Source organism: Jatropha curcas, chromosome 3 (genome assembly GCF_041381405.1).
Source record: "Jatropha curcas cultivar XTBG-Jc1 chromosome 3, XTBG_Jcur_1.0, whole genome shotgun sequence".
Classification (NCBI taxonomy): domain Eukaryota; kingdom Viridiplantae; phylum Streptophyta; class Magnoliopsida; order Malpighiales; family Euphorbiaceae; genus Jatropha; species Jatropha curcas.
This window is the reverse complement of record NC_143153.1, coordinates 32,131,442-32,159,376: the sequence shown is the minus strand read 5'-3', so window position 1 is coordinate 32,159,376 and position 27,935 is coordinate 32,131,442. Positions and strand designations below refer to the sequence as shown.

General features: G+C 34.2%; 4 protein-coding genes and 1 pseudogene across 4 annotated transcripts; 2 read left to right on the top strand and 3 right to left on the bottom strand.

Annotated features, from left to right (window-relative positions):
- Nucleotides 1–858: 858 nt before the first annotated feature.
- ALA2 (aminophospholipid ATPase 2) lies at nucleotides 859–13,428 on the bottom strand. The gene is made up of 25 exons (XM_012232847.4): nucleotides 13,148–13,428; nucleotides 12,774–12,968; nucleotides 12,447–12,660; nucleotides 11,974–12,090; nucleotides 10,946–11,038; nucleotides 10,668–10,842; nucleotides 9,767–9,933; nucleotides 9,150–9,254; nucleotides 8,806–8,903; nucleotides 8,564–8,706; nucleotides 7,818–7,914; nucleotides 7,563–7,672; nucleotides 7,314–7,478; nucleotides 6,209–6,369; nucleotides 6,006–6,086; nucleotides 5,795–5,915; nucleotides 5,312–5,418; nucleotides 4,742–4,873; nucleotides 3,718–3,871; nucleotides 2,797–2,914; nucleotides 2,456–2,629; nucleotides 2,234–2,285; nucleotides 1,723–1,850; nucleotides 1,469–1,619; nucleotides 859–1,378 (listed from the first exon to the last, which is right to left on the bottom strand). Exons 2-25 carry the CDS (start codon nucleotides 12,899–12,901, stop codon nucleotides 1,040–1,042), a joined length of 3,330 nt encoding a protein of 1,109 aa, XP_012088237.1. The 5' UTR covers nucleotides 12,902–12,968; nucleotides 13,148–13,428; the 3' UTR covers nucleotides 859–1,039.
- Nucleotides 13,429–14,809: 1,381 nt separating this feature from the next.
- LOC105646903 (ethylene-responsive transcription factor 9) lies at nucleotides 14,810–15,788 on the bottom strand. The gene has a single exon (XM_012232846.4). It carries the CDS (start codon nucleotides 15,698–15,700, stop codon nucleotides 15,074–15,076), a length of 627 nt encoding a protein of 208 aa, XP_012088236.1. The 5' UTR covers nucleotides 15,701–15,788; the 3' UTR covers nucleotides 14,810–15,073.
- Nucleotides 15,789–17,467: 1,679 nt separating this feature from the next.
- On the top strand, nucleotides 17,468–21,117 carry LOC105646902 (nicotianamine aminotransferase 1). The gene is made up of 7 exons (XM_089718739.1): nucleotides 17,468–17,783; nucleotides 19,416–19,755; nucleotides 19,855–20,073; nucleotides 20,183–20,242; nucleotides 20,323–20,478; nucleotides 20,556–20,649; nucleotides 20,721–21,117. The coding sequence occupies exons 1-7, from the start codon at nucleotides 17,515–17,517 to the stop codon at nucleotides 20,837–20,839; spliced, it is 1,257 nt and encodes a 418-aa protein (XP_089574865.1). The 5' UTR covers nucleotides 17,468–17,514; the 3' UTR covers nucleotides 20,840–21,117.
- A 1,005-nt stretch (nucleotides 21,118–22,122) lies between these two features.
- LOC149497953 (pentatricopeptide repeat-containing protein At1g77170, mitochondrial pseudogene) lies at nucleotides 22,123–22,536 on the bottom strand (annotated as a pseudogene).
- Nucleotides 22,537–24,341: 1,805 nt separating this feature from the next.
- LOC105646901 (putative aminotransferase TAT2) lies at nucleotides 24,342–27,847 on the top strand. Its single transcript, XM_089718808.1, has 7 exons — nucleotides 24,342–24,676; nucleotides 26,169–26,508; nucleotides 26,608–26,826; nucleotides 26,932–26,991; nucleotides 27,071–27,226; nucleotides 27,304–27,397; nucleotides 27,469–27,847. The coding sequence occupies exons 1-7, from the start codon at nucleotides 24,408–24,410 to the stop codon at nucleotides 27,603–27,605; spliced, it is 1,275 nt and encodes a 424-aa protein (XP_089574934.1). The 5' UTR covers nucleotides 24,342–24,407; the 3' UTR covers nucleotides 27,606–27,847.
- The last annotated feature ends 88 nt before the right edge of the window (nucleotides 27,848–27,935 follow it).

The following is a 27,935-nucleotide window of genomic DNA, read 5'->3' as shown; positions in this document are numbered from 1 at the left end:
CATAGTATAGTTAATGTACATGTGAATCTAGATGTCCATTGAATTAGAGTATTTGATGATGATCAATGCAGGGTTGTGATGTGACAAAAAGTATATAGTAAAAAATTATGAAGAAAGAAAGGAAATGGAAAAAAACTAGGGATGATGTACCACTCTAAAAATGAAAACATATTATTTGTTTCCTAGGAGGGCTGCTTATCTGAAATACAGCTAGGATGGTAGGGAAAGGACCCATAAGGGACTGTTTGGAATGATTCTTTTTTCTTTTTCAACTTTGTTAGGTCTTTTTTATATTTTTTGGGATGGGTTGGGTGCAATGAAATATGTTGGGGTTAGGTGATGTTATGGTCAGAGACTCACAAGAAATGGTGTGGGAGTGGGGGAGCAGCCCATGCTAAAATGACCCTTGATTGGGCCTTTAGGGTCCCCCACCTGCCCTTGACCTTTAGGGTAAAGTGTCACATATTTTCATTTCATTTATTGAAAAATTAAATTCAATGGGACATATAGGCCCATACTTTTGTAATGCTTGTGACTCTCTAATACTTAAACTTCATTCCAAGAAAGTATGGTTGACAACTGTGAATAGGTACATTTTTAAGATTATTAGATAGATAGATAGATAGATAGATTCACACATTTATGGATTGCCCTATTCCTCCTGCCTCCATTGCCACTGCCATTAGACTTTTAACTTCAGTTCAATGAGACAGATAGATGGCTATCTGTCTACCTTTGTATTGAACATTATAATTATTGCCAAATGATATCCAACATGAATAATTAGTATAATTAACTTTTTTAGCTCAAGTGTTGGTTTTTTATTGATAAAATGTGGGATTTATATATACTATGAAATCCATGAAATTTGAAATGTTCTCAAGTAGGTCAAAAAGAATAATTACATTTAAGTAAGAGACTAGGGTGAAAAATTAAATGTATCCTATAAAATGCTGCTATATCCCAACAATGACTTTCCAATCAAATGTTCAGCTGCCTATATACCATTTTTATGTGAATGAACAAGTACTGGAATTTTTCAGTTGTCCTTACAATTTCTTGAGTAGCTGGAAAAAGACAATCGGGATTGTGATTGAAAGAAATCAAATGGAGTAGCTGAACCAAGAGATCTTCTAGTATTTGGAGAGTCTGATAATAGAGGTTCATAAACTGAACTTCTGTTTTTCGGTTGAGTTATTATTGATAAGGAAGAAACTTCTTTTTCTAGTGATCTCGGTTGTGACTCGATAATCCCTAGAGATAGTATTGGCCCACCCAAACGTTCAGCCTGCTGGAGAGTGTTGATTTTACTTGGTCTATACGTGTAGCGGAAGTACTTTAGAGCTAGTATCGGCCCCATTCCTGCTGCAACTATGACCTGCAAGGAAACGAGTGCTCGACAAAGGCTCAGTGACGTATCTGGTTTGATAACAAGAATAATGTGAGGAAATGGTCAAGTAATACTTACAGATATAGTTATCCAGTAAGATGGTTGTGCACACAGCCGAAACATTATAGTATACATCCCGGCTGATGGAATGGCACTAACGATCCAGTTGATGACGTAAAATGCAATCAAGTTCCCCCAAATGGCAAGATGCTGTAATATTGTAAAAGAGCTGCAATTCATAACCAAAGTGGAGGGATTTAAAATCTTCTGCCATTTTCAAATATAAATTTATTGTTCAAACAAACAACATAATGCAAGAGATGGAAGATTACTTGGTCTCTAATGTTACAACGAACGCCTGCAACCAGATACATCCAGAAAGTGCCACCATTGCAACCTCCTCCATTTCACTTCTTTCATAGGCAAATGCATTTATACTGATGACAAATACAACAATTGCCTGAAAATCATCCGGGTGTTAATAGGTATATAGAAACCCCTTAAACACCATTAAAACATGATATAATGGCCCATTATTTTGGATCCCACAAACTTAAAATTCAGAAATTCACATATCGCCACAAAACTTGATGCTTGGAGCAGCTGTATGAGTATTCTAATACCTAAAAGTTCAAAACTGGCATTACGATATACATTTATGTCAATTTTAATCACTTAATACCAAAATTTGAGCACTATTACTAAATTTAAGTCCAATTCCAATCCTAGATTTATATGATTCTGTCTCTGAACTAAATATGTACGAAGTAAGGACCAGGTGCAATAGCTATAAATAATTGTAGAAAGAAAAGAAGGTAATTATACAAAAATGATAGCACTCACATGGAACAGAGATCGACCAAACCATCCAGCAAAGGTACTTGGATTGAGAAGCCTGTGTCAAGAATGATTGTCAGCTCAATATAGAGGACCAGGAATTACTCTCATGCAGACAGCAAATCATGCTAGTCAGCATTCCAATGAATTCAACCCCTTAGGAAAACGAAAATGGAATTCTTATAGATAAGCATACTGTATGTTTATAAACTGAGAAAATAAGCACACCTTCCAGCTTGGCAATAGAATAGAATTTGAGGATGCTGCATTACTGTTTCTTCATTAAGATCTTTGTCAAGTACACTAACTAGAACAGGTACACTAGTGTAGAAAACATTATAAGCCATCAAGCTGACAGAATTGAATAGACTGGTCCCTGACACACCTGAAATAAATGAAAAACTGAACATATACTAAATTTTAGTGTAAAGAAAAGGAGATCATAATGTTATGCTAAATTTTAGTATTGAAAAAAGGAGATCATAATGTCTATCTAGTGCACAAAACATACCATGCTGAATTATCGAATATAAACAAAAGAGAGCACGGCACTAAATATGGATACTCACAAGATTTGGATGAAACATATCAATAAGGATTTATAGAAGGAATATTGCGACAAAAATGCAGTTCGGTTGTACGAGTAACGGCCATGGACAAGAATCAGTCTTTTCAAAAACCTGAACTCTGCAAATCAAAAAGGTCACACATGAGAAAATAAAAATTAAAATCACCTTTTAATCTTTTTGTTTTAGTTGAATGGAAGTGTTATGGAGAGGATAATTTACAATGTTTGCACTTACAGAACAAGAAGACTTCAAGAATAATTCTTAAATTCATGAGATTGATTTAACCAAGAAAAGGTTTGATGTGTCATTATACTTTTGTCTACAGTTGGAAAGTTAGACCGTGATTAACTTATCCTAAATTTTCTTCCTAAGTAAACTTCCACTTATCTTCATATAGACACAGTTGCTAGCTCTCCCAAGAAAGAAAGCAAAACAGACAGGCCCAAGAATAAGCTGGTGAATAAATTTTAAATGTTGAAATGATTAAAAATATCATCCATTTGCTCATAAAGCTAATCTCCATGTTCATCACTGCTTGTCACAATCACAAATCTTAATTTGCCTTGCAATCAAATCATCTCTCTTATCAGCACTTTAGTAGCTTCCCTAGTGCTTCCATGATTTTCTCAATGAAAAAACCAAACATTCCTGAGAATACATGTTATTGGTATCTGAATAATAAACAGAATTGGAGAAGTTACTTTGAAACCAGCAAAGAATCCAAACCCTAGAGGGAATCTGATTTTCATGGCTTGGGCAATGAAATATCATTGTGGTTTGTGCAAATAAGAAGCACCTCAAAAGTAAGTCAACCTAAAAACCAGTTTAAGGAATAAATTCCTCACTTCTACAGAAGCAACCCTTTGAAGCAAAGTTCACATGTTGCAGCATCAAAGACACAAATAATGTAAGACAACTTACTTCCAATGCTATAATCAGCAGCCCTTGCTGCCTGCAGTCCTTCTCTACCACTAATGCCAACTCCGATGTCAGCTTGTTGAATCATTCTCACATCATTCCCACCATCCCCAATAGCCAGTGTTCTATAGTCACATGATTTCAATAGCTCTACAAGCTGCAAAAAGAAGCATTATACACATCAAATCAGTATTAGTTTACTGAACTGTATCAGTATCATGAATTTCAATTTCAAGTAGAAAGTTCAAAAAATTTTGTTATTCTCTACACAACTAGCTCTATCACTGGGAAAACTGAAGAATGCAAAGAATGAGTCGGAGACCATAAGTACAATTTTATTCCCCAATAATTATAAAGATGAATCAAGCTAAGTACAACGAATAATTGGCAGGCATGGCATGATTGAAAACCTCCGTCTTGCCTTTGTTTTCCAAATTCCTAAATTTTCGGACAAATCTCATGCAAATAGACTATAATCAGCAATATGAACTAAACTTGGACAGCTAATCCAAAATGCATAAAGTAACTATATTCCAGTCACATGATTTGATTCCCCATCCATTCTGATCAGCAGCTATAAGCATGGAACTTATGTCCCATGTTACATTCCTAAGAAAAAACTATATGAGACCAACATGTTGCCATACCCATGAGTCTGCAACCTGTCTCCAAATTTAAGTTCTCGTTAGATGCATAGATCTTATGATAAAGACTTCCCAATCAATTCATTTGTTTTATTTTTCTTTCCAGACAAACCAGTTCACCTTCGCATTCCAGAATAAGGCAGCCATGGAATGCTATGGATTAGACCTACTCTTTTACTCCCTTGATACAATAAAAGCAAGCTTCAATTTACTGACAATTGATAGAACTTTTAAAGCTTTAGTTTATGGAAATTGATACAGCATTTAACCATGCATGTAAGGAATTGGCTACCAAATATCTAATAATAAAAATTTAACTTGACAAAGCCAAATTAGACAAATGCATGTGGAATGCCAACATTACAAAATTAGAACCCGACAACCTGGGCTTTTTGTGATGGTGTCACTCGACAACATATGGCAGTCCTAGATAGTATTGCCAATTCAGTAAAAGCTTTCCGATAATGCTTCAGTAAGATTTCAAGAGCCCAGCCATCAACAACAAATGCCACATCCTGAAAAAAATAATGCAATTGTTTAAAATAATATAATTCTCAAAGGCCTCAACACAGCTATTTTTGACCAGATATGTATCAAAGTATTCCTGCAGTATTAATGTAAGATCATTTAGAGCTCAACTACCTACTCTCAGCAGACCAATATATTCGTCACACTATCCAGGGCCAATCTATATTTTACATCAAGTATTATATCCTTAATTACATTCATCAACAATAACATAACTTTGGTACTCATCACTCAAGTGGCACTAGTTACTAGTCAGCTAGCATTTACATACCTTTTCCATGAGGTCTATTTCAAAGTCATTCAGGAAGAGTGATTCACATTAGATTCAATAAAATATTGAATCAGCAAGGAAGGATCATAAGATCAAAAATGAAGTGAAGAAACAAAGGAATCTGAATTTGAATTTGAAAATAAGTGTATTATACCTTTGGTTCTGAAGTGGTTATCCTCATTGTAAGTAAAACTCTTTCTAAACTCCTGGAAACTTCATCTTCAGTTTTTCCATCAATCAATAGAAGCTGACCTTTTGGCTCTGCAAAGGAAAAAAAAAAAAGTAAAAAGAAATGCAGGAGGTTGAGATGCACACAATTTGATTGTGGGAAAAAAAATGACACATAGATGAATGAAGCAATTAACATCAAGGATATTATTAACATAGGGAATGCAAATAGATCCTCAACTAATGCATGAAAGTCATATAGATCTGTGTGACAGTGCAGACAGATGGATAAAGAGGTTACGGGTAGTTGCAAAATATAATTAATTGAGAAAGCCCATCCTTGTCATACAAAAATTAATGGCTTTTGATGCTTTAGAAAGGAAAAGACACATCAGAAGATTTTAAAACATTTGAACAGAAGGGATACCAATATCATATGAAGAGATGACTAAAAATGAATTATATCTACCTGGTGAAATAAAATTGCATGAAAGGGCAATTTGTATGGCAGTATTCTGCTTGTCTCCAGTTAGCATCCAAAAATTTATTCCTGCTTTTCTAAGTGTCTCAATTGTTTCTGGTACACCATCCTGAAAAATATTTCCAGAAAATGAAGCCAACAGATCTCAGCATCCAAAGCTAGATTTGGATTTTGGTGATCCAATCATAAAAATGTTCACCTGTAGGCGATCCTCTATTGCAGTAACTCCTAGAACTTCAAGATCATGCTCTAATCTTTGGCAGACCTCAGCTATTTTCCACTGCACAAAATAATAGCAGCATTTGCAACTCAGGCATGTAAACCACCAAAGCTTAGCATACATCAGAAAAAAAAAAAAAAATTGTAAAAGACAAGATTATTGAGATGAGATGTACCCTTTACCTCCCTATCAACCAATGTGCTACTAGCCTCTCTAAACATTGAAGACCACTCTTGATATTCATCTTCTTTTAGTTCACGCCAGGCCAAGCATAATGTCCGCAGTCCCAATTGGGCATATTGTTCTACAGCCTCATTAAACGTCCTCGTTTGTTGTCCTAGATCTGGTGATATATTGGTAGATACTCAAGAAAATGAATCAATACCAGAGATCTATAATATGCTTTGTGCTTAATCTATAATATGCTGTGATATATTAGCAGATATTCAAGCGAATGAATCAATAAAAAGACATTTTACAATATGCTTGTGCTTCTTTTCTTTATGCATTGGGGTACCATGCTACGATCTACTAAACATAAAAAATATTACTAGTATTCACCAACTACAAACAGAAACTTTCTTATTTCCATTTGACACTAATAGTCTTACAAGGGTTTCAATGTGTCTGTACTGCCTTGGGAGAGCAATCCATGGTAACTAAAAATAGAGCAATAATAATAATAATAATAATAATACAATATGCAACTAATGCATGTCTGGCAAGCCTTAACGGAATGGAATTTAATGTAATCAAATGACTTTGTAGTGTAACTTGCATTTCATTACAGCTTACCGAATGTAAACTAAAAGAAAAATTCTGGATGAGAAAAGCATAAACCTAGATAAAATTCTGAGCAATTAAAAGAAAAATATCAAGAAGAAAATAAAAAATCCTAACCATCTAAAAATCTGTGGAGATGCTACACCATGGATTGCAAACTAAAAGTTATCATACTAATCACCCAAAGAAGAAAAGACCATTTTCAGATCATGATGGATGCCAAGGAATTGGCAGGCTATGAAGTTCTCAGCCTTAAATGAATTTAACACAAATTACAAATCAATATAACTATTTAACATAAGATATCAGTATCTTAGAACATCAAAGGGTCATGATAAAACTAAATTGTTGCACTGAAGACGACTTAAAAGAATACTATGTGATGGAGAGTTGTCAATGTCAATCAATCAATTGCGAAACTCAAATTTTGAGTAACTTTATCAAAACATTAATAGTCTTTTCTGCTTTCTCTATAGACAAGCAACAACCAGTACACAAGGTTACCTGCAGAAGCATAAGGAAGAATAGCTTCGTCCGCTCCTTTTGACAAAAGGATTACCTTTCCATTTTGGCAATCTCTTACCACTACTGACATCCTTTTCCTGTCAGAAGTGAACTCCAGAGTCTCTAACACTTCATAATGTAATACAGAAGCATTGTATCTGATCTCTGCCAACCATAAAAGGAGCAAAATCTATGTTATCATATTTAGTGTAAGAGCCATTGTGATAACCAAAAGCGCAAACTTTTTACCAAGAATATTTCCATTTTTGCTGACATAAACCATGTGCAAATTAGCAGCAGCTTGAACAAGAGCTTCCTCATCTTGAGACTGTGCTTTGTACAATATTGCTCCAGTTTTACTAAAAGCAAGAGCAGAAAGGTGATACTGTCACGAATCTACCATGGATTGAACTTGACGGCAAAAACATAGCAAAAATCTAAAGAGAAATTTAAAATTTTGAAAAATATCTAAAAGGAGGACACATGAAAGAAAAGGTTAGTCACCTTGGCACAGGAACAACAGTATTACATATTGCCATAACTGTAAGAAACTGAATAACGTCTGGAGACCCACTAGCAATAGCATTGACCAGCTGTGCATCTGTGTGACAAAGGAAAAACTAACTATAAGCTAAATTTCAAGTATCTGCACTACTACTTTCAGCATATGAAAGAAAAAAATATATACCCAAATTGAAAACATATAAATTAGCAATAAGAATCTCAAATATGTTTAATAGATGACGTTTCATATCTGCATAATATCAAGCCCTAACTTAATGGCAAAGTCAAGTCCATATTCAAAATGGGAAACCCTTAGTTTTGACTAGCAAGTTCCTAGCCAATTGGGAAGAAATTGGATGGAAAAAGTATAATTGTTAATAAGAATAGAAATTTTCAAAAATAAAATTTTATAAGTCTTCATGTAATAAATTTACAGGGGAAACTCAACTATATGAAGACATATAAAGTAATTCATCTATAAGAAATGTATCCACGTGTCAAAAAGTATTTGTTATTGTTACTTAATCCAACCTAATATCCGTTTGCAAAATCGAAGTGTAGATAATCAAAGTCCAAAAACCACAAGTGATCATCATCAGGAATTGTTTGATGGTCTTTCTCTAGGAAGAGGCAAAACATAAGAAAGACGAGACAGTCCAAATATATATGTAGAAGACATTTGTGTGTGTGTATGTGTGTGTGAGAGAGAGAGAGAGAGAGAGAGAGACAGAGAGAGAAAGAGAAACCTTTCAACGCATTGCCACTCTCAGTCCCATAGAAAATTCCATTGATACAGCATCTTCTAAAGACCATTCTGTTCTCAGTAAGTGTTCCAGTTTTGTCAGTCAAAATGTACTCAACTTGTCCCAAGTCCTCACTTATTGCTGTGCTGCCACATACAATGAACACCTCTTCAAAACATATTCTAAATAACTTGATTCCCATACTCATTTGAAGAACAGGGTTCTTAGTCAATCTCTCAACTTACTTTGTTGCATGGGATGAACAACCAGTTTCATGATCAATCATCTCAGCATCCCAATCAATAAACTTTGCATATAAGCTTTTCACAAGATCCAAAGATACCTGCAACAGAAAAGGAGTTTAAACATTGTTAGTCCATTAAAACAAAAACTAATATCATTATAAACCATAAATACCAACTAATCATATTTCCTCATCAACACAGATAACATTGAGAAATTTTTATAACCAACACCCAGTAAGACAGTACCATCATAACTTCTTAAACCTTCAATACCCCCATTGTCATATCATCAAAACAACACTGTTGACAATAAAAATTTGATGGCATGGTTTGCAGGCACTTACCTTAATAGAAATGGGTATCATGATGGAACATAGTAACTCGAACCTCAGAGGTATTACCAGTAGTTCATACCATGGACCTTCATTTGGATATAGAACATACCATTGCTGCAAAAGGAGCAAACCAAGAACGCATATGGTTCAAAGTTAACTATTAAAAAATTATGTATCTAAACAACTAATACACGCAATGGTCAATGCACTTTTAAGATAATTAATAAGCTTTCTTGGAAAGAAAAGGCAAGGCTTAGAATTTGAGAATATAAACATTATACATATACTATATGAAAAAAACAAAGCTCAGAAAGAGGAAGGGTATGGGGGAGACTGGGCTCAATATAGAGTCATGACAAAAGTCTCATATCATATTCGTTCACATTAGAAACTGAAGATTAGAAGCCATATGTCAAATCTAAAACCCAATTATCAAATTCAGAGCAAAAAGACTTATTCAGATTCTTTACTTGAAGTTGCTTTGAGATTCTTACAACGGAAAATAAAAGCTATAATGTCATAAAAGATCAAATCTGCAAGGCACATGATTTACCAAACAAAGATATCATATAATGGATTCAACTTAATTATTGCAAAATAATTGTAAGTTGACAGGCACAACAAACCTTTCTTGCTTCTGTATCCTTCCAGACATTCCCAGCTATGCCTAGAACGATAACTACCACTATTTGGAAAACAAATATAGCTCCAGTCAGCTTGTCAATCATGGCATCCATAGCTGTAAGCTTAGGTTCAGGAATACCCCTGCTCATACCCAGCTTAGTTTCATTGCCTGAAAAGTAAAGAGAAAGTATAGAAATTACATAACAATGCCACAGTTATGTCAAGAATATCATGTGGATCACTGGAACTGAAATTATCACCAGGGGGAAAATGCTAAGTAGTCCACCGAAAATAAAATCAGAACTCAGTGATCAAAGAAACCAGGGAGATGAATAATTCAAGAACAAAGCTCATAGCATAAAAGGTACCACAAGTTGAGAAAGTGTTGAAAAAGAGAGAGTTAAGAGCTTGTCATTCAAAAGCCTCATATAATCATCCAAGAACTTCTGCCGACAATGTTGAGGCAGTATGAACAAGTGCAAGTAATATTAGTAAAATAATTTTCATGATAAGACTACATGAAGCTACACGTACAAAGTTAAGTAAATTGACCAATAGGCCCCCTCTATCTTATAAACTCATATCATATGCAGGTAGACATACTAAAAAATAATGCAATACTCACACAAGCCACAAGAGCCAAGGTTAAAATTCTCAATCTATCTTTGTTTACATCCATCCCTCTATTTCAAAACATGCATATGAATTAGTTCTATTTCTATTGCTTAAAAAGTCATATATTTCCCATCTATTTATGTATCATACAACCAATAAATATAAGCACTGTGCATGCACAAAAATGTTTTTATCACTTACAACTCAAGCGTAATAAATAGATAAAGAGAATAAATAAAACAAATGATCATGATCAATGGCCATCACAATTCACAAAATATGACTTGCCTGTGTAGACAGCTACCCCACAAACCCACTCTGTATTTCTCAAGTAACATGACTGAAGAATTGTGTTTTTTATAGTCAAAGGGCAAGTATCATTATCAATAAATGGAGGAAACAAGCGAAGATTTGCATCAAATCTTCTGATGTCCTTATCTGGATTTGGACATTCAATGACACCCTGAGGATGAAAAAATTTTAACAACTCAGGACCAACTAAAATTTGAGGCAAAATACCAAAAAAGTACACATAGTTGTAATTGACTAATCTTAAGGAACCTTACCTTGATTTTGTGCAATAATTCAGAATCTATTCCCATGCAAGCAGAGGGTATTACCCTTGTCTTCAGATCAGTTTCACCATCTAAGGCAGCTGTCTGCAAATTATGTAAAACTGTCAGGATGCCCAAATGCTAAAACAAACAACATCTTCTTGAAGATGAAAGCTACAATCTTTCACCATATTATGAATATCAAAGTTTCCATTCCCTTAGGTTCTTAGGAAGAGCAAAGCCTCCTATTTCTGGAAGAAGGTAGAAAATATGGTGGGAAGTGATAGAGTAAGCAATAGGGGAACAAATTGTAGTACTTGGCCAAAATAGCATGGGCAGGAGAACTTTTACCAATGATATAGGCCAGAATTGTTAGACTTGACATCATACTTTTGCCTAAGTTCAAAACAACCTAGAACATAACATATTAGAAATTCAATATAATTTAGTTATACATGCATAGTCATCATAGCACTAGTCCCACAGCAACATTGTACATCGCATAGTACTTATGAAGAGAATGTCCATCTAAACATAACTTGAGAAAATTATAGCTCCTGGCAGTTAAGAATACTTTTTCAGAATTATTACTTATCCATAGGAGGAACAAAATTATAATGTAAAAAGAGTTCAAACAGAGAAAGGTAAAATACCAGAAGCAGTCTAACTTGTTTGATTGGAATCAAAAGAACTATATTTTGTGAATAAGTAATTGGTACTATAGTGTAGTTTTAATCTACAAAGCCAAGCATTTTAAGCATACAAGAGGTCGCAGCTATGTGGTTAAGCATAAAAGAAAGAATATCTGGTTAGGCAGGTGATGGTCCTCCAGGTATAATACAGACTCTTGTTCTCAAGCTAACTTCACTTAAATGTGTTGTGTCATTCCAAAATTTTTCAAGCCGATCTCCTAATAATGAAATAAATATGCTATCCTAAATGATGGATGTTAACAACAATACAAAGAGCAAGAGGACGATTTCATAAATAACAAGTTATAGTTACAGATTTAACACTGATCGACACAATTGCATATGTACCTCCACATAGCAGACACCTTGAGGATCTGATGTACCAATCAAAACAAGATCACACGGAACTTCATCATTCTCACGAAGCCACACTATATTACCCACATGAATGTCCTGTGCTTGAATCTACAAGTGAATACAATCAAGTTAATCAATAACTAAATATAATGTGCCTTAGCAAAAATACACACATCTCTTTACGTGAGTTTTTTTAACATTTAGGCTCAAAGTCAAACCAACATATAATAGTTTGAAAGATAAAAATAGAGGTCTTCAGTTGGAAATGTGATTACACAAAGCTTTAGCACTACACGACATATACTTTCAATTAACAAAGCCTTTATTTAGATGTCCAGCTTCTATAATCATGCATCTCTACATACTCCAAACTTAATGAATTCAATTTAATTGTTCTTCTAGTAAATTCAGAGCTAGAGCACTTGTATCACTGCAAAAGGAAAGAAAATAAACAATTTCCATACATGTTTTTTGATACCCTGCCTAACAATCCAAACTTCTTTCTCATTGGCCTTCTTGTCCGAGAGATATCTATTGTAATCATCCCAAGCTTCTTTTGATGCTGAGACTGCAAATATAAAAATTAGGGGACCCCATGTACTAGCCGGGTTTACTGGAGTAATAAGTGACCATAGCTGAAGGCAAGCAATCAACAAGAAATACTGATTCATGAACCGGCTGAAAAAATAAAAAAAAAGAAAATATAATTGTTAAGTAAAGCAAATAAAATTTTAAAAAGAATGCATCAACAATTCATTCACTAATTATAAGTTCATAAAAAGGGGTTCCACCTGAACTGCTCCCATAAATTTTTGGGAAGAAAATTCAGTAAGGTATATTTTCTATTTGATATGCGATTGTCACAGTAAAGTTCCTGCGTTGGCGATTCATCATCATTGATATATACAAATCGCTTCATTATTATTGACTAAAATCAAATGATTTACAACGATCAACACATTCCTACAATTTCACCGCTTCACGACCTGCAAAAAGTAGCAACAAATGAATCATAAAATGAAGAAATCAAGGAGAGATTAACGAAAAAATTAGCTAAAAATATCCATAATATACAATTAAAACGGGAAAGCATATTGCCATTTCGACACGAATTCGATTTGAATAAAAAGTCTCAATTCAATTAAGATAGCGAGCGAGATCGTACCTTTTCTTATTTTCAGTTGTATTTGTCGTTGCTTATTTTCATTTTTGTTCCATTTCAGACTTGGTCCTGGTTCTCTGTGCGGTCTCCCTCTCTCTACCTGTTCTTCCTCCTCTCCTCCGTTCGAAGACGAGTTGTGGTTAGCTGGGGGGTTAACACTGTTTGACCTTGTGAGGAAGCGCAACGACACCGTCGGATGCCATAATTAGGAATTAGCAAATTTCTTCCGCAGTGAGTGGCAAAAAGGAACGTTGCACTCTAGATTTAGCCATGTCAGCTGATACCGTGCTGATCTGTCAAACGACAAGGTCTCCCTCCGGTGTGGGGAAAAAAAGTAAAAAAGACATGATAATGGTAATAATAGCCAATCATAGTATCTTACTGATCACACAAAGGTTATTCATATCATAATTATAGTGTTATCATTGCGTGGATACTCGTCCATGGATCGCAATTAAATTTATATTATTTTTTATAAAATTGAAAGCAAATTTATTTAAATTTATAAATTAAATGTTTGTTGATCAAGAAATTATTCTTATGGTGATTTAGAAAAATAGAGCCTCAAACATCAAAATTAGGTACTATATAAAAGTAATTTGAAAATTATGTTTAAGACAATTTTTATAAATCTAGGAATTTGTCAAAATTTATGACATTAAATTTATATATTCATAAAATTTATTTGGTTTGATAATGATATTCAGGCAAATCAATAGAATTTTGAAAATTTTAAATTGTTGAAAATCACTTATTTTTAAGCCCAATGGCTTCTAGTTGCAAATACATTCATCCACAAGCCCAGAGTCATAACCATAGCCAAACTGGGTTAAAAAGCCTAAACTTATTTTTATGGCCCATTTCGTTGCAGGGTTAAATTAATGAAGCATGGGTCGGCCCATTTAATCGCAGAGTTAGAAAAAAAATAAATAAATAAAAAGGCATGGAATCGTGACTTGTGACTTGTGATGTGAGGTAGCAATGGCCGCCAAATATAAAAAGAATTTTCTTGCGTTGCCATGACAGGCTAATGACGCGTGGACAGGTGCACTTATCGCGGTTATGGGCTTCACAACTGAACATAGGGTACTCAAAATTCGGAATCGCGGCGGCGTAGTTTTTAGTAGCTTTATAGCTTCGTCACGTCACGAAAAATAAAATATTGGCGGCTTCTCTCCGCCGGACACACCAAAAGGCAACAATAGTCGCCACTTCACGTGCCGTCACTGCTCCTCGGTGCCTCTGGCCATGTTTTTCTATGCCCACGCGCGAGTATGTTAAATCCAGTCCAGTGCATGGATGACGTGTTCCCATATTGAAATGAGACAAGAAGCTGAAGCGAAATTGACTCCATAGATTACGCCGACGCAGACTGCTCGCCGGCCAAAGCGGCTCCCTTCTCCTCCTCGTCCGCTGCGTGCGGGGCCTCTAAGTCTCCAACAAACAGCGTCAATTTTTTATTATTCCCTCAGATCTGTTTTTATTCTTTGCTCTCACATCAGGATTTAAATTAGACGGCAGACTCAGGCCAGCCGTCGACTCAACATGTACCCTCCATTCAACACGGAACTCGTATTTTATTATTAAAATTTACTTTGTTACTTAATTAAATTAATATTTCTACTTTAATAATATTATTAACAATTATTAAGATTTACACAAAGATGAAGAAATATTAGCAATGGCTATTTCATTAAATTTAAAAACAATAATTAAATGGAAAAAAATCTGTGGATATGAGATTATTACAAAAAGAAACAACTCAAAAGAGAAATTATTATTATTTCTCTCAGTTGCAAAAAGAACTTGATCCTAATTCCTAACTTATGATTTACATTTTAATCTAATGATAATTAAGAGCATTTGTTAATCCTGATAAAATTATTTGCCTGACAAAAATATTTAATATAAGGAGTTAAAAAAAAAAATTCAAGCTTCTTCCTCCTCTGATGGAAGAAGATTTAGATCGAAATCCCTTGCTGGTTTTCCATCCACGACAGACGACGAGTCCGAGTCACTCTGAGTTCCTCCACTCATTAATCCATCATTGAACTCAACCCCCACTGGCTCAAACCGAACAGGGAATCGGTGAGTCACAAATTCGGGCCTAATATTTCCGTCCAAAAACCAAATCGTACCCACTGCTTTCTGCTGCTGATAAACAAACGGAAACCTTTCCATAAGATCGCGTGAGAGCTCACGCGCTGCCGGTGGACTCGAGGACTCAACTGTGCTACTCTGGCTAGGACTCTGGTTATCAGTATAGTTAACGACCTTGGTGTTAATTGGTGTTATTTCGCTTGGAGGGGGAAAGTTAGTCTTGGCCTTAGAACCGCGGAACTCACGCGCCGCCTTGTCATAGGCTCTTGCTGCTTCTTCAGCCGTGTCAAAAGTGCCTAACCAGACCCGGCTCTTCTTTCCCGGATCCCGTATCTCGGCAGCGTAACGACCCCACGGCCTCTTTCTGACTCCTCTGTAATGCATCTCCTTCTTATCATTATAGCCGCTACTTTTCTTGAGATCAGTGGCAGCGTTGCTCTTCTCTTTGGGAGCCATTTTTCATGAATGGTTATATGGATACTCTTTATAAGTTAATTAGCAACGGTTGTGCTGTGTGCGGTGGCTGTGAGATGAGATTGGGGCGGTGACGAATTTTATAGAAGGGGAAGAAGAGGAGTGAGAGAAATGGTGGGTCCAGTCAGCAAGGGGTTTGACTGAGTGCGCCGCCCTAACGACGATACGTGGCACGAAGTAATTTCGAGACAAGCGGCATTTGCTGCCGGCTTTGGCGTAAACGGTGACCGTTAATTCACGGCTTGACTTTTTTTCCACGCTTTACTTCAAAGCGTGAATTCAACTTTCATTAGCTACCTCGTTTAAAAAATAAAATCATTGAATTCACATTAATGAAGGCTAAATTGTAAAAATCATCAATAATGTGAGAAATATTAAAATTCATATATGGAGCGTGCTTATACGCTCTCCCACGGAGAATGGGCATATGAGCAAATTTTAATGGTTCAGATAAAGACCAATTCTAACGACTAACGACAGTCCCATCATTATCCACCGCATCGTCGTCCATCTCCCTTTGTGTTCTGCTTTTCAACAGACAACAGCTATGTTGAACCAACAGTTAAATAAGAAAGAGAGAGAATAAAGGCTTGCCAATATAAAAGGGACACGCGTCATTGTCTTGTGCTTGACGCGTCTTCAATATCAACAGTCACATAGTAGTAGCAACTGACTGGCGACAATAGCCGTGTTGTGCCTGTCAATTTTATTTTTGTTTTTATTTTTATTTTCTTTTTTCGTTGTTGCCATGCAATCTCCTGTTTGCTGACCGTACGTTTTGCACGTACTAGAGGCGCTTCTTAAAATTTCCACGCTCCTAAAATTCTCGTGATGTTTAAAGTTTAAATGATGGGCTGTGTCAAGACTTACTACATACGGATCGTTGTCGTAATTAATGGGCCTGTTTCGACCCATATATTTTGTTTAATGGGCCACTGTGTACTTGTCTAGTTGTCTACAATTTATAAAATATATTTTTACTTAAATAAAAATTTAAATTCTACAGAATTCAAATCAAGTTATTTCTTTGAATTACAAAAAACTCAAATAATTAAACTGATCAATTTTTTTAAAGGTTTAATTGTTAAATCATAGTTTTCCCTTTTTTGTAAAAAAAAAAATCAAAATAACAACATAATATTTGAACAAACAAACGTTTATAAATAAAAAAGAATATTAAATAATATACATTCTTAACTTATATAAAATAATAAACCTGTTTCATGTTTTTTTTATGAAAAACAAAATTTTCAGAAATTAAATTTACAAAAATGATTTTGTTTTTAACATTGTTATAATGATTAGAATTATTTTTCAATGGTAACTTTCTACATATTAAATATGAATGACTAAAGATATTAGATCTTTTATCTATTATTTCATCTAACGGTTAAATTTTAAATAGTGCAATCTAATGGCTACTATTCGTTTGCTATTGATACAAGTCTTACCCTCATAGGTCATCACATCACAATCTGTGTAGAAAAAAAATGTGTCTAGGGTCGAAAAAATTTTAATTATTTATTAATTATTTTCTAGTGAAAAAACATCCAGATATTAAATTTATTAGGTATTTATTTGAATATATGGATTAAATTTCACGAAATTTTTAGAAGATGGAATCCATTGAAACCGGTTTGTTAATTTAATCCTTAATAGAAATTGTAAGAGATTATTGAGGGTTAAATGGTCTTTTCGGACTTTGCAACAAATTTATTAAGCGTAACACGTGGTTCTCACCTCTGAAAAAAATTCCTATAGCAAGCTCAGCTCAGCAGAGGCCAGAAGGAGGAGAGATGGAGAATGGATCAAAGAAATGGTGTTTTCAGGCAGACAAAGGCCTCATTGCAGCGTCATCGATAACCGTTCGTGGTGTTCTGAACACTATAATGGCTAATCTGAACAAAGAAGACGATAGACCAGTCATTCCTCTCGGCCATGGCGACCCTTCTTCTTTCCCATGCTTTCATACCGCTTCTACGGCTGTAGATGCTATTATCGAGGCTGTAAATTCGGCCAAATATAACTGCTATTCTCCAACTGTTGGTATTCTTCCTGCTAGAAGGTACAATAACTTCTCCAAAATATCAACTTTCTTCTTTTTTTTTTTTCTCTAAATTATTATAATTTCATTTATTGTTTGGAAGTATGCAAGCTCTCTTTCCTTTAAGTATTTATCATATACCACGCAACCATAATTTCTTACTGAAACATAACTTAGTTTTGAAAATATAATATCAAAAATTAGTTAAAAATATTATTTTTAATTTAAAAATATACATGTCATTAAAAGGAAAATCTCATCTTTTAAATGAGGAAATCATTTTCCTTTTGATGGAAAAAAAAATCTTCTACTATTGTTTTTTAAAGCATTTGGTTTTAATCACATATATCCTCGGTCTTCGTGTTATAATTAATTTTTTCTTTTTTAGTTTATTAAGAGTGTTCTCTCACATCCCACTTAACGGTTAAACAAGAGATTAATTCCCTTTTGGGTCAAGAAGCTATTATGTTTCGAAATCCTCTCCAAGCTGCCGACTCCATGACTCGGTCGTTGCGATCATCAGGACTAGAATTAAATTATTAATGAATAATAATAATGATATTATTATTTGGAGGTTAGTTGGAGTTGTGTGTGAATATGATTTGCGCACTCAATTTATATTACTATTTTATTGTTACAACTTGATCTTTGTTATTTGTAGTTTATTTATTAGGTGCACTTGAGCTGTTTCTTTTGGCTTTAAATGCCTTGAGGTAGATACCTTGCAGTATAATACATGTGTTTCAAGAGCACACGGGAGTTTTACAGCAACTTTCAAAAAAATTGCAGAAACCTGGGCCTCATTTTTGTCCAGGATGTGCTATTCTTTTGGAAGTAACGGGAGATACTATCTAGGAATAAGATTCCTCGTTTTTTTTTTTTTTTTTTTTTTTTTTCTATGGTCATTCTTTTAACAAAAATTTCCATTTTCATTGATTTATTCGATGTATATGCTCTATATGGGTTCGGTATATGCAAATCAATCCTAAAATTTATGTATTTAGTTATGCAAATTAATCATTTATAGACTAAACCAATGAAAAATAAAAAACATTTTGAATATAATCTCTATTTTTTCTGCATAGTTTTCAATGAAAATTTATATTTTCATTGGTTTCGTCCGTATATATCCTACATATAGACACAGTTTATATAAGTAAATAACAAAATTTACATTAATATGGTATGCAAATTAAATTTTCTCACCTAGATCGGATTCATTACTTAACCGATGTTTTAGACTTATGAAAATAAAAATTTTTATAGAAAGAAAGATATTTCTAACCGTATCAAAAAAAAAAAAAAAAAGGATGAAGTAAGAATAATTTTTTAAAAATTTTATATTTTCATTGTTTTAGTCTGTCAAGGCGAGTAAATTCCTTAATTTTTTTTAGAAGTAAATGGTTATGGAACGATGGAAGATGCATTAATTTATAATATTTTTCAGATAATATAACTAGAGAATGCACTGACCTTCTTTAAGAAAGTTAGTGTAAGAGGAGTAGAATGACTTGCTTTAAAGTTAAATAACAATAATAAAAATAAAAATAAAAAAAAGACTTTTTAAACTTACACAAAACTGATAAAACAATCTACGGAAATTTGGACAACGTTTCTTATTTTCTTTATTTGATGTTTTTTGAGCTCCAACAGGGCTATTGCAGATTACCTTAATCGTGATCTTCCATACAAGCTATCGCCAGATGATGTTTTTGTTACACTGGGATGCACACAAGCTATTGAAATCACATTATCAGTTCTTGGACGACCTGGGGCTAACATTTTGCTACCAAAACCAGGATTCCCATACTATAAAGCTATTGCTGGACGTAATAATATTGAGATTCGCCATTTTGATCTTTTACCTGATAAGGGCTGGGAGGTTGATCTCGAGGCTGTTGAGTCTCTGGCAGATGAGAATACTGCTGCTATGCTTATAATAAACCCTGGAAATCCTTGTGGAAATGTCTACAGATATGAACACTTGAAGAAAGTGGGTGAAATTTCTGATTTCTTTTTGTTTGATATCACCCTGACATATCAAATCATAATTGGTGAGCTGCAACGTTCATATTTGTGTGTTCTTTGTTAGATTGCAGAAACAGCTAGAGAGCTTGGAATTATGGTGATTGCTGACGAAGTATATGGGCATCTTACATTTGGGAGTACTCCATTTGTTCCAATGGGAGTTTTTGGATCAATTGTGCCTGTTCTTTCACTTGGATCCATATCGAAGAGATGGATCGTTCCTGGCTGGAGAATTGGTTGGCTTGTTGTTAGTGATCCTAATGACATTCTTCGAAAATATGGGGTTGGCACTTCTCTCTCTCTCTCTCTTCATGGAAGGATTATGAATATTCTTCTATTGTCATGTCAATTCAGGTTTTATTTTAACAATTTCTTTTTTCTGTTTGTCTTAGGTTGTTAATTCAATAATTAGCTATCTCAACATCTCATCTGATCCTGCAACATTCATTCAGGTTTGTTATTAATGATGCTCTTCCTAAATTTAAAAAAAAAAAAAAAATTTCCTGTCAAAACAATCTTGGATGTCTATCAGGGTGCAATTCCAGAAATCCTGGAGAATACAAATGAGGATTTCTTTCTGAAAATTCTCAACTTACTGAGAGAGGCTGTAGACATATGCTGCGACGGAATGCAGGATATTCCTTGCATTACTTGCCCGAATAGACCACAAGGTTCTATGTTTGTAATGGTGAGGCATCAAATATCATATATATAAATTCCATTTCTCCAAAAGAAGATAATCCTTAACTAGAAAACTCATTACAGGCAAAATTGAACTTGTCACTATTGGAAGGCATTAAGGACGACATGGACTTCTGTCTCAAGCTTGCTAAGGAGGAATCAGTCATAGTTCTACCAGGTAAAAATGGCGGATAGCTTAAATAGACAGTTGACATTGATACTTATAACATTTTGTGATCTTATTTGCAGGAATATGTGTGGGAATGAAAAATTGGCTTCGCATATCTTTTGCCATTGAGCCTTCAACTCTTGAAGTTGGCTTTCGGAGAATAAAAGATTTCTGTGAAAGGCATGCCAAGAAGCCGTGAGGACATGCATGCCATTGATCCTCGTCAATAAACGGATTTCCTTCTTAAAGATCAACAACTCCGCGTTGGATCTCGAGGGTAAGTGCCATTAGATGTCTATTCTATCATCAAGGATCTAATTCTAGGTTGGATCCTTTTGGTAATTAGTAAGTTGTTGTTTGTTCAAGCACATAATCTCCATAATGGATGAGAGTATGTAATTCAGATAATGGAAGTCCTTGAACTATGTTAGATGTTGTTGGTAAATCTACCAGTAAAATTTCTGAACTTTTTTATAAGAGCTCCAAATCTGTCTTAATTTTGTGTTTTCACATTTATTCATTTTTGCCAGCACCATTGTGTATCATAGTGGTAGGAGAATAAACATGAACTTTAACTAAAACGTGGCATATATGACCCGACAATAAATACAAGTTCGAATTTCCCTCTCCAATATTAACAAACAAAAAAAATAAAACAAATCGTTTCCCCTCTCCAATACTAAAAAAAAAAACTAAAATGTTTTGTCGTTGCAATTTGATCATAAAATCCTTATTATTTTTGAATAATCATGTGCAAATCAAAGCTAATTAAGTGGTGTAGATTGGCAATAAAATCTAGAATCAAAATTAAGTGATTTAAATTTCATCATTAATAAAAAATTCATTTATCTCTCGTCCAAAATAATTTATTTTCGACAAATTTTACTTAAAAATGTGTACATCTCACTTTAATATACAAGTAAGCAAGGTACTAACTAATTGGATAAAAAATCAGTTGCTATCTATCAACAACAGCCAAAGCGGGAAGGAAAAACTTCTGCAGAGATCAAAGACGTCAAGGCAGAGCAAATTTGGCCTTCTCTAGAAAATTTCTTTGGCTTAAACAAGTGGTTTCCAACCCTCGCAACTTGTCTTCCTGTTGTAAGACATCTCCGCTCAACCTGGATGTGTCCGTTACTGCTGGTTCTAAAACACCAAAGAGTAACAGGTTGCAATGCTGACCAGATAAAGATGACTTTAGTTACTGCTAACACGTTCTTCATTATTGAAAGAAACTCATTTCACCCAACACTTCAATACTAATAGAGAGGCATAAATCCTCAGATTTAGTGAAATGCAGGACAAAGACTTGGTCATTGGCTCACCAAATAGAAAAGTTAAAGCTTTCAGTCAGAGCTTGTTGCCAAACTATAAGCAGGGATTTTAGCTAGCCTTTGCGTCTTCATGCCTACTCTCACCCTCTCAACTTCTTGCCATAAAGCTTTACTAGCGTATATATTAGATAAAACCACAAAACCCCCGTCATTCCAAGGTTCTAACTCCTGCAACCCATTCCCCCATCTTCACATCCCCATATTTCTCACAGGCACCCATCAAACACCCCCATATCACCACATTCGGCTTCATTGACATCCCCTCCACAATCTCTCTAGCCTCTTCAAGTAGCCCTACTCGGCCAAGCAGATCCACCATGCATCCATAGTGTTTTATCTCTGGCATTTTACCATAAGCATTCCTCATCATATCAAAAAAATACTTCCCCTCTTTTACTTTACAGCCATGGACACAGGCACTTAGCACTCTTGTAAAGGTGACCTGGTTAGGTCTCACTCCAGCTTCTCTCATGCAGTGAAAGCATTCAATCGCTTCATCGACATAACCATGCATTGCAAAACCTACGATCATTGATGTCCAAGATGAAATCTTTGAGCCCATGATCTGTTTTCTTTTTCTAGAAATGCCAGAGAAATTGGAATGCATGTTTCTTTAAAATTATGAAGTCTGCCCTTCCATCAGTAAATAAATCCAACACAGGAGATGAAAAGATGCAGAAGATTGCAAAGCATGATTCTAACTTCAGCCAGAGAAAAACCAGTAAAGAAGAATATGACACTTTCTCAGAGAGATGCTACAGAGGAAGCAAAACAAATACCAAGCAAATTAAAGAACTATCTCGAGCACGTGGCAGATTTTTTTTCCATAGAAAAGCAAAATCGAAGGTAAGTTATGCACATAAACATAAAGAAAATAGAGAAATTCGGGACACCATCTTAAATCAGCAATTCATTAGCTACCTCTTTTAAAAAATAAAATCATTGTTCACATTAATGAAGGCTATATTGCAAAATCATCAATAATGTGAGAAATATTAAAATTCATATATGGAGCGTGCATATACGCTCTCCCACGGAGAACGGGCATATGTGCAAGTTCTAATGGTTCAGATAAAGACCAATTCTAACGACTAACGACTAACGACAGTCGCATCATTATCCACCGCATCGTCGTCCATCTCTCTTTGTGTCTCTCCTTTTCAATAGCTCTGTTGAGCCGACAGTTAAATAAGAAAGAGAGAGAATAAAGGCTAACCAATACAAAACGGACACGCGTCATTGTCTTGTGCTTGACGCGTCTTCAATATCAACAGTCACATAGTAGAAGCAACTGACTGGCAACAATACCCGCGTTGTGCCTGTCAATTTTATTTTTGTTTTTATTTTCTATTTTCGTTGTTTCCATCTCCATGCAATCTCCTTTTTGCTGACCGTACGTTTTATCCACGTAATAGAGGCGCTTCTTAAAATTCCATGCTCCTAAAATTCGCGTGAAGTCTAAAGTTTAAATGATGGGCTGTGTCAAGACTTACTACATACGGATCATTGTTGTATATAATGGGCCTGTCTCGACCCATATATTTTGTCCAATGGGCCACTGTGTACTTGTCTAGTTGTCTACAATTTATAAAATATATTTTTACTTAAAAAAAAAAATTAAAATTCTACAGAATTCAAATCAACTTATTTCTTTGAATTATAAAAAACTCAAAAAATTAAACTCATTAAAATTGTTTTTGAAAGGTTTAATTGTTAAATCATAGTTTTCCCTTTTTTTGTAAAAAAAAAATCAAAAAACAAAATAACAACATAATATTTGAACAAACAAACGTTTGTTTATAAATAAAAAAGAATATTAAATAATATACATTCTTAACTTATATAAAATAATAAACCTGTTTCATTTTTTTTATGAAAAATAAAATTTTCAGAAATTAAATTGACAAAAATGATTTTGTTTTTAACATTGTTATAATAATTAGAATTATTTTTCAATAGTAACTTTCTACATATTAAATATGAATGACTAAACATATTAGATCTTTTATCTATTATTTCATCTAATGGTTAAATTTTAAATAGTGCAATCTAATGGCTACTATTCGTTTGCTATTGATACAAGTCTTACCCTCATAGGTCATCACATCACAATCTGTGTAGAAAAAAAATCTGTCTTGGGTAGAAAAATTTTTAATTATTTATTAATTATTTTCTAGTGAAAAAACATCCAGATATTAAATTTATTAGGTATTTATTTGAATATATGGATTAAATTTCACGAAATTTTTAGAAGATGGAATCCATTGAAACCGGTTTGTTAATTTAATCCTTAATAGAAATTGTAAGAGATTATTGAGGGTTAAATGGTCTTTTCGGACTTTGCAACAAAATTATTAAGCGTAACACGTGGTTCTCACCTCTGAAAAAGTTCCCATAGCAAGCTCAGCTCAGCAGAGGCCAGAAGGAGGAGAGATGGAGAATGGATCAAAGAAATGGTGTTTTCAGGCAGACAAAGGCCTCATTGCAGCGTCATCAATAACCGTTCGTGGTGCTCTGAACACTATAATGGCTAATCTTAACAAAGAAGACGATAGACCAGTCATTCGTCTCGGCCATGGCGACCCTTCTTCTTTCCCATGCTTTCATACCGCTTCCACGGCTGTAGATGCTATTATCGAGGCTGTAAATTCGGCCAAATATAACTGCTATTCTCCAACTGTTGGTATTCTTCCTGCTAGAAGGTACAATAACTTCTCCAAAATATCAACTTTCCTCTTTTCTTTTTTTTTTTTTTCTCAATTATTATAATTTTATTTATTGTTTGGAAGTATGCGAGCTCTCTTTCCTTTAAGTATTTCTCATATACCACGCAACCATAATTTCTTACTGAAACATAACTCAGTTTTGAAAATATAATATCAAAAATTAGTTAAAAATATTATTTTTAATTTCTCATATGCCGTGCTAGAATTAATTTTTTCTTACATCTCAATTTAACGATTAAACGATTAAACGAGAGATTAATCTTTTTTGCATCAGAGAGCTATTATGTTTCGAAATTCTCCCCAAATGCCGGCTCTATAACTCCAGCGTGCGATCATCAGGATTAGAATTAAATTATTAATGAATAATAATAATGATATTATTATTTGGAGATTAGTTGGGGTTGTGTGTTAACATGTTTTGCGCACTCAATTTATATTACTATTTTATTGTGGTGACATTTGCTGCTACAACTTCATATTTGTTATTTGTAGTTTATTTATTAGGTGCACTTAAGCTGTTTCTTTTGGCTTTAAATGTCTTGAGGTAGATACCTTGCAATATAGTACATGTGTTTCAAGTGCACACAGGAGTTTTAAGCAACTTTCAAAAGAATTGCAGAGACCTGGGCCTCATTTTTGTCCAGGATGTGCTATTCTTTTGGAAGTAACTGGAGATACTTTCTAGGAATAAGATTCCTCTTTTTTTTTTTTTTAATTTTCTATGGCCATTCTTTTAACAAAAATTTCCATTTTCATTGATTTATTCGATGTATGTGCTGTATATGGGTTCAGTATATGCAAATCAATCCTAAAATTTATGTATTTAGTTATGCAAATTAATCATTTATAGACTAAACCAATGAAAAATAAAAACATTTTGAATATAATCTCTATTTTTTCTGCATAGTTTTCAATCAAAATTTATATTTTCATTAGTTTCGTCCATATATATCCTATATATAGACACAGTCTATATAAGTAAATAACAAAATTTACATTAATATGGTATGCAAATTAATTTGTCTTATCGGATTCATTACTTAACCGATGTGTTAGACTTATGAAAATAAAAATTTTTATAGAAAGAAAGATATTTCTAACCGTATCAAAAAAAAAAAAAAAAGGATGAAGTAAGAATAATTTTTTAAAAATTTTATATTTTCATTGTTTTAGTCTGTCAAGGCGAGTAAATTCCTTAATTTTTTTTAGAAGTAAATGGTTATGGAACGATGGAAGATGCATTAATTTATAATATTTTTCAGATAATATAACTAGAGAATGCACTGACCTTCTTTAAGAAAGTTAGTGTAAGAGGAGTAGAATGACTTACTTTAAAGTTAAATAACAATAATAAAAAAAAAAAAAAAAAAAAGACTTTTTAAACTTACACAAAACTGATAAAACAATCTACGGAAATTTGGACAACGTTTCTTATTTTCTTTATTTGATGTTTTTTGAGCTCCAACAGGGCTATTGCAGATTACCTTAATCGTGATCTTCCATACAAGCTATCGCCAGATGATGTTTTTGTTACACTGGGATGCACACAAGCTATTGAAATCACATTATCAGTTCTTGGACGACCTGGGGCTAACATTTTGCTACCAAAACCAGGATTCCCATACTATGAAGCTATTGCTGGACATAATAATATTGAGGTTCGCCATTTTGATCTTTTACCTGATAAGGGCTGGGAGGTTGATCTCGAGGCTGTTGAGTCTCTGGCAGATGAGAATACTGCTGCTATGCTTATAATAAACCCTGGAAATCCTTGTGGAAATGTCTACAGATATGAACACTTGAAGAAAGTGGGTGAAATTTCTGATTTCTTTTTGTTTGATATCACCGTGACATATCAAATCATAATTGGTGAGCTGCAACGTTCATATTTGTGTGTTCTTTATTAGATTGCAGAAACAGCTAGAGAGCTTGGAATTATGGTGATTGCTGACGAAGTATATGGGCATCTTACATTTGGGAGTACTCCATTTGTTCCAATGGGAGTTTTTGGATCAATCGTGCCTGTTCTTTCACTTGGATCCATATCGAAGAGATGGATCGTTCCTGGCTGGAGAATTGGTTGGCTTGTTGTTAGTGATCCTAATGGCATTCTTCAAAAATATGGGGTTGGTACTTCTTTCTCTCTGTTCATGGAAGGATTATGAATATTCTTCTATTGTCATGTCAATTCAGGTTTTATTTTAACAATTTCTTTTTTCTGTTTGTCTTAGGTTGTTAATTCAATAATTAGCTATCTCAACATCTCATCTGATCCTGCAACATTCATTCAGGTTTGTGATTAATGATGCTCTTCCTAAATTTAAAAAAAAAAAAAAATTTCCTGTCAAAACAATCTTGGATGTCTATCAGGGTGCAATTCCAGAAATCCTGGAGAATACAAATGAGGATTTCTTTCTGAAAATTCTCAACTTACTGAGAGAGGCTGTAGACATATGCTGCGACGGAATGCAGGATATTCCTTGCATTACTTGCCCGAATAGACCACAAGGTTCTATGTTTGTAATGGTGAGGCATCAAATATCATATATATAAATTCCATTTCTCCAAAAGAAGATAATCCTTAACTAGAAAACTCATTACAGGCAAAATTGAACTTGTCACTATTGGAAGGCATTAAGGACGACATGGACTTCTGTCTCAAGCTTGCTAAGGAGGAATCAGTCATAGTTCTACCAGGTAAAAATGGCGGATAGCTTAAATAGACAGTTGACATTGATACTTATAACATTTTGTGATCTTATTTGCAGGAATATGTGTGGGAATGAAAAATTGGCTTCGCATATCTTTTGCCATTGAGCCTTCAACTCTTGAAGTTGGCTTTCGGAGAATAAAAGATTTCTGTGAAAGGCATGCCAAGAAGCCATTAGGACATGCATGCCATTGATCCTCGTCAATAAACGGATTTCCTTCTTAAAGATCAACAACTCCGCGTTGGATCTCGAGGGTAAGTGCCATTAGATGTCTATTCTATCATCAAGGATCCCTTTGGTAATTAGTAAGTTGTTGTTTGTTCAAGCACATAATCTTCATAATGGATCAGAGTATGTAATTCAGATAATGGAAGTCCTTGACTACGTTAGATGTTGTTGGAAAATCTACCAGTAAAATTTCTGAACTTTTTTATAAGAGCTCCAAATCTGTCTTAATTTTGTATTTTCACATTAATTCATTTTTGCCAGCAACATTGTGTATCATAGCCGTAGGAGCATAGACA

What these genes read in the sequence shown, in the direction of transcription:
- LOC105646903 (XM_012232846.4), bottom strand. Translation starts at nt 15,700, where the DNA reads ATGGCTCCCAAAGAGAAGAGCAACGCTGCCACTGATCTCAAGAAAAGT.
- ALA2 (XM_012232847.4), bottom strand. Translation starts at nt 12,901, where the DNA reads ATGAAGCGATTTGTATATATCAATGATGATGAATCGCCAACGCAGGAA. An exon ending in GAGTGGCAATGCGTTGAAAG is followed by an intron (nt 7,915 to 8,563) that starts GTTTCTCTTTCT and finishes TTTGTCACACAG; the next exon opens with ATGCACAGCTGGTCAATGCT. An exon ending in GCACATTGGTTGATAGGGAG is followed by an intron (nt 6,087 to 6,208) that starts GTAAAGGGTACA and finishes TATTTTGTGCAG; the next exon opens with TGGAAAATAGCTGAGGTCTG.
- LOC105646901 (XM_089718808.1), top strand. Translation starts at nt 24,408, where the DNA reads ATGGAGAATGGATCAAAGAAATGGTGTTTTCAGGCAGACAAAGGCCTC. An exon ending in GCATTCTTCAAAAATATGGG is followed by an intron (nt 26,827 to 26,931) that starts GTTGGTACTTCT and finishes TGTTTGTCTTAG; the next exon opens with GTTGTTAATTCAATAATTAG. An exon ending in ATCAGTCATAGTTCTACCAG is followed by an intron (nt 27,398 to 27,468) that starts GTAAAAATGGCG and finishes TCTTATTTGCAG; the next exon opens with GAATATGTGTGGGAATGAAA.
- LOC105646902 (XM_089718739.1), top strand. Translation starts at nt 17,515, where the DNA reads ATGGAGAATGGATCAAAGAAATGGTGTTTTCAGGCAGACAAAGGCCTC. An exon ending in GGTATTCTTCCTGCTAGAAG is followed by an intron (nt 17,784 to 19,415) that starts GTACAATAACTT and finishes GAGCTCCAACAG; the next exon opens with GGCTATTGCAGATTACCTTA. An exon ending in AAGGTTCTATGTTTGTAATG is followed by an intron (nt 20,479 to 20,555) that starts GTGAGGCATCAA and finishes AACTCATTACAG; the next exon opens with GCAAAATTGAACTTGTCACT.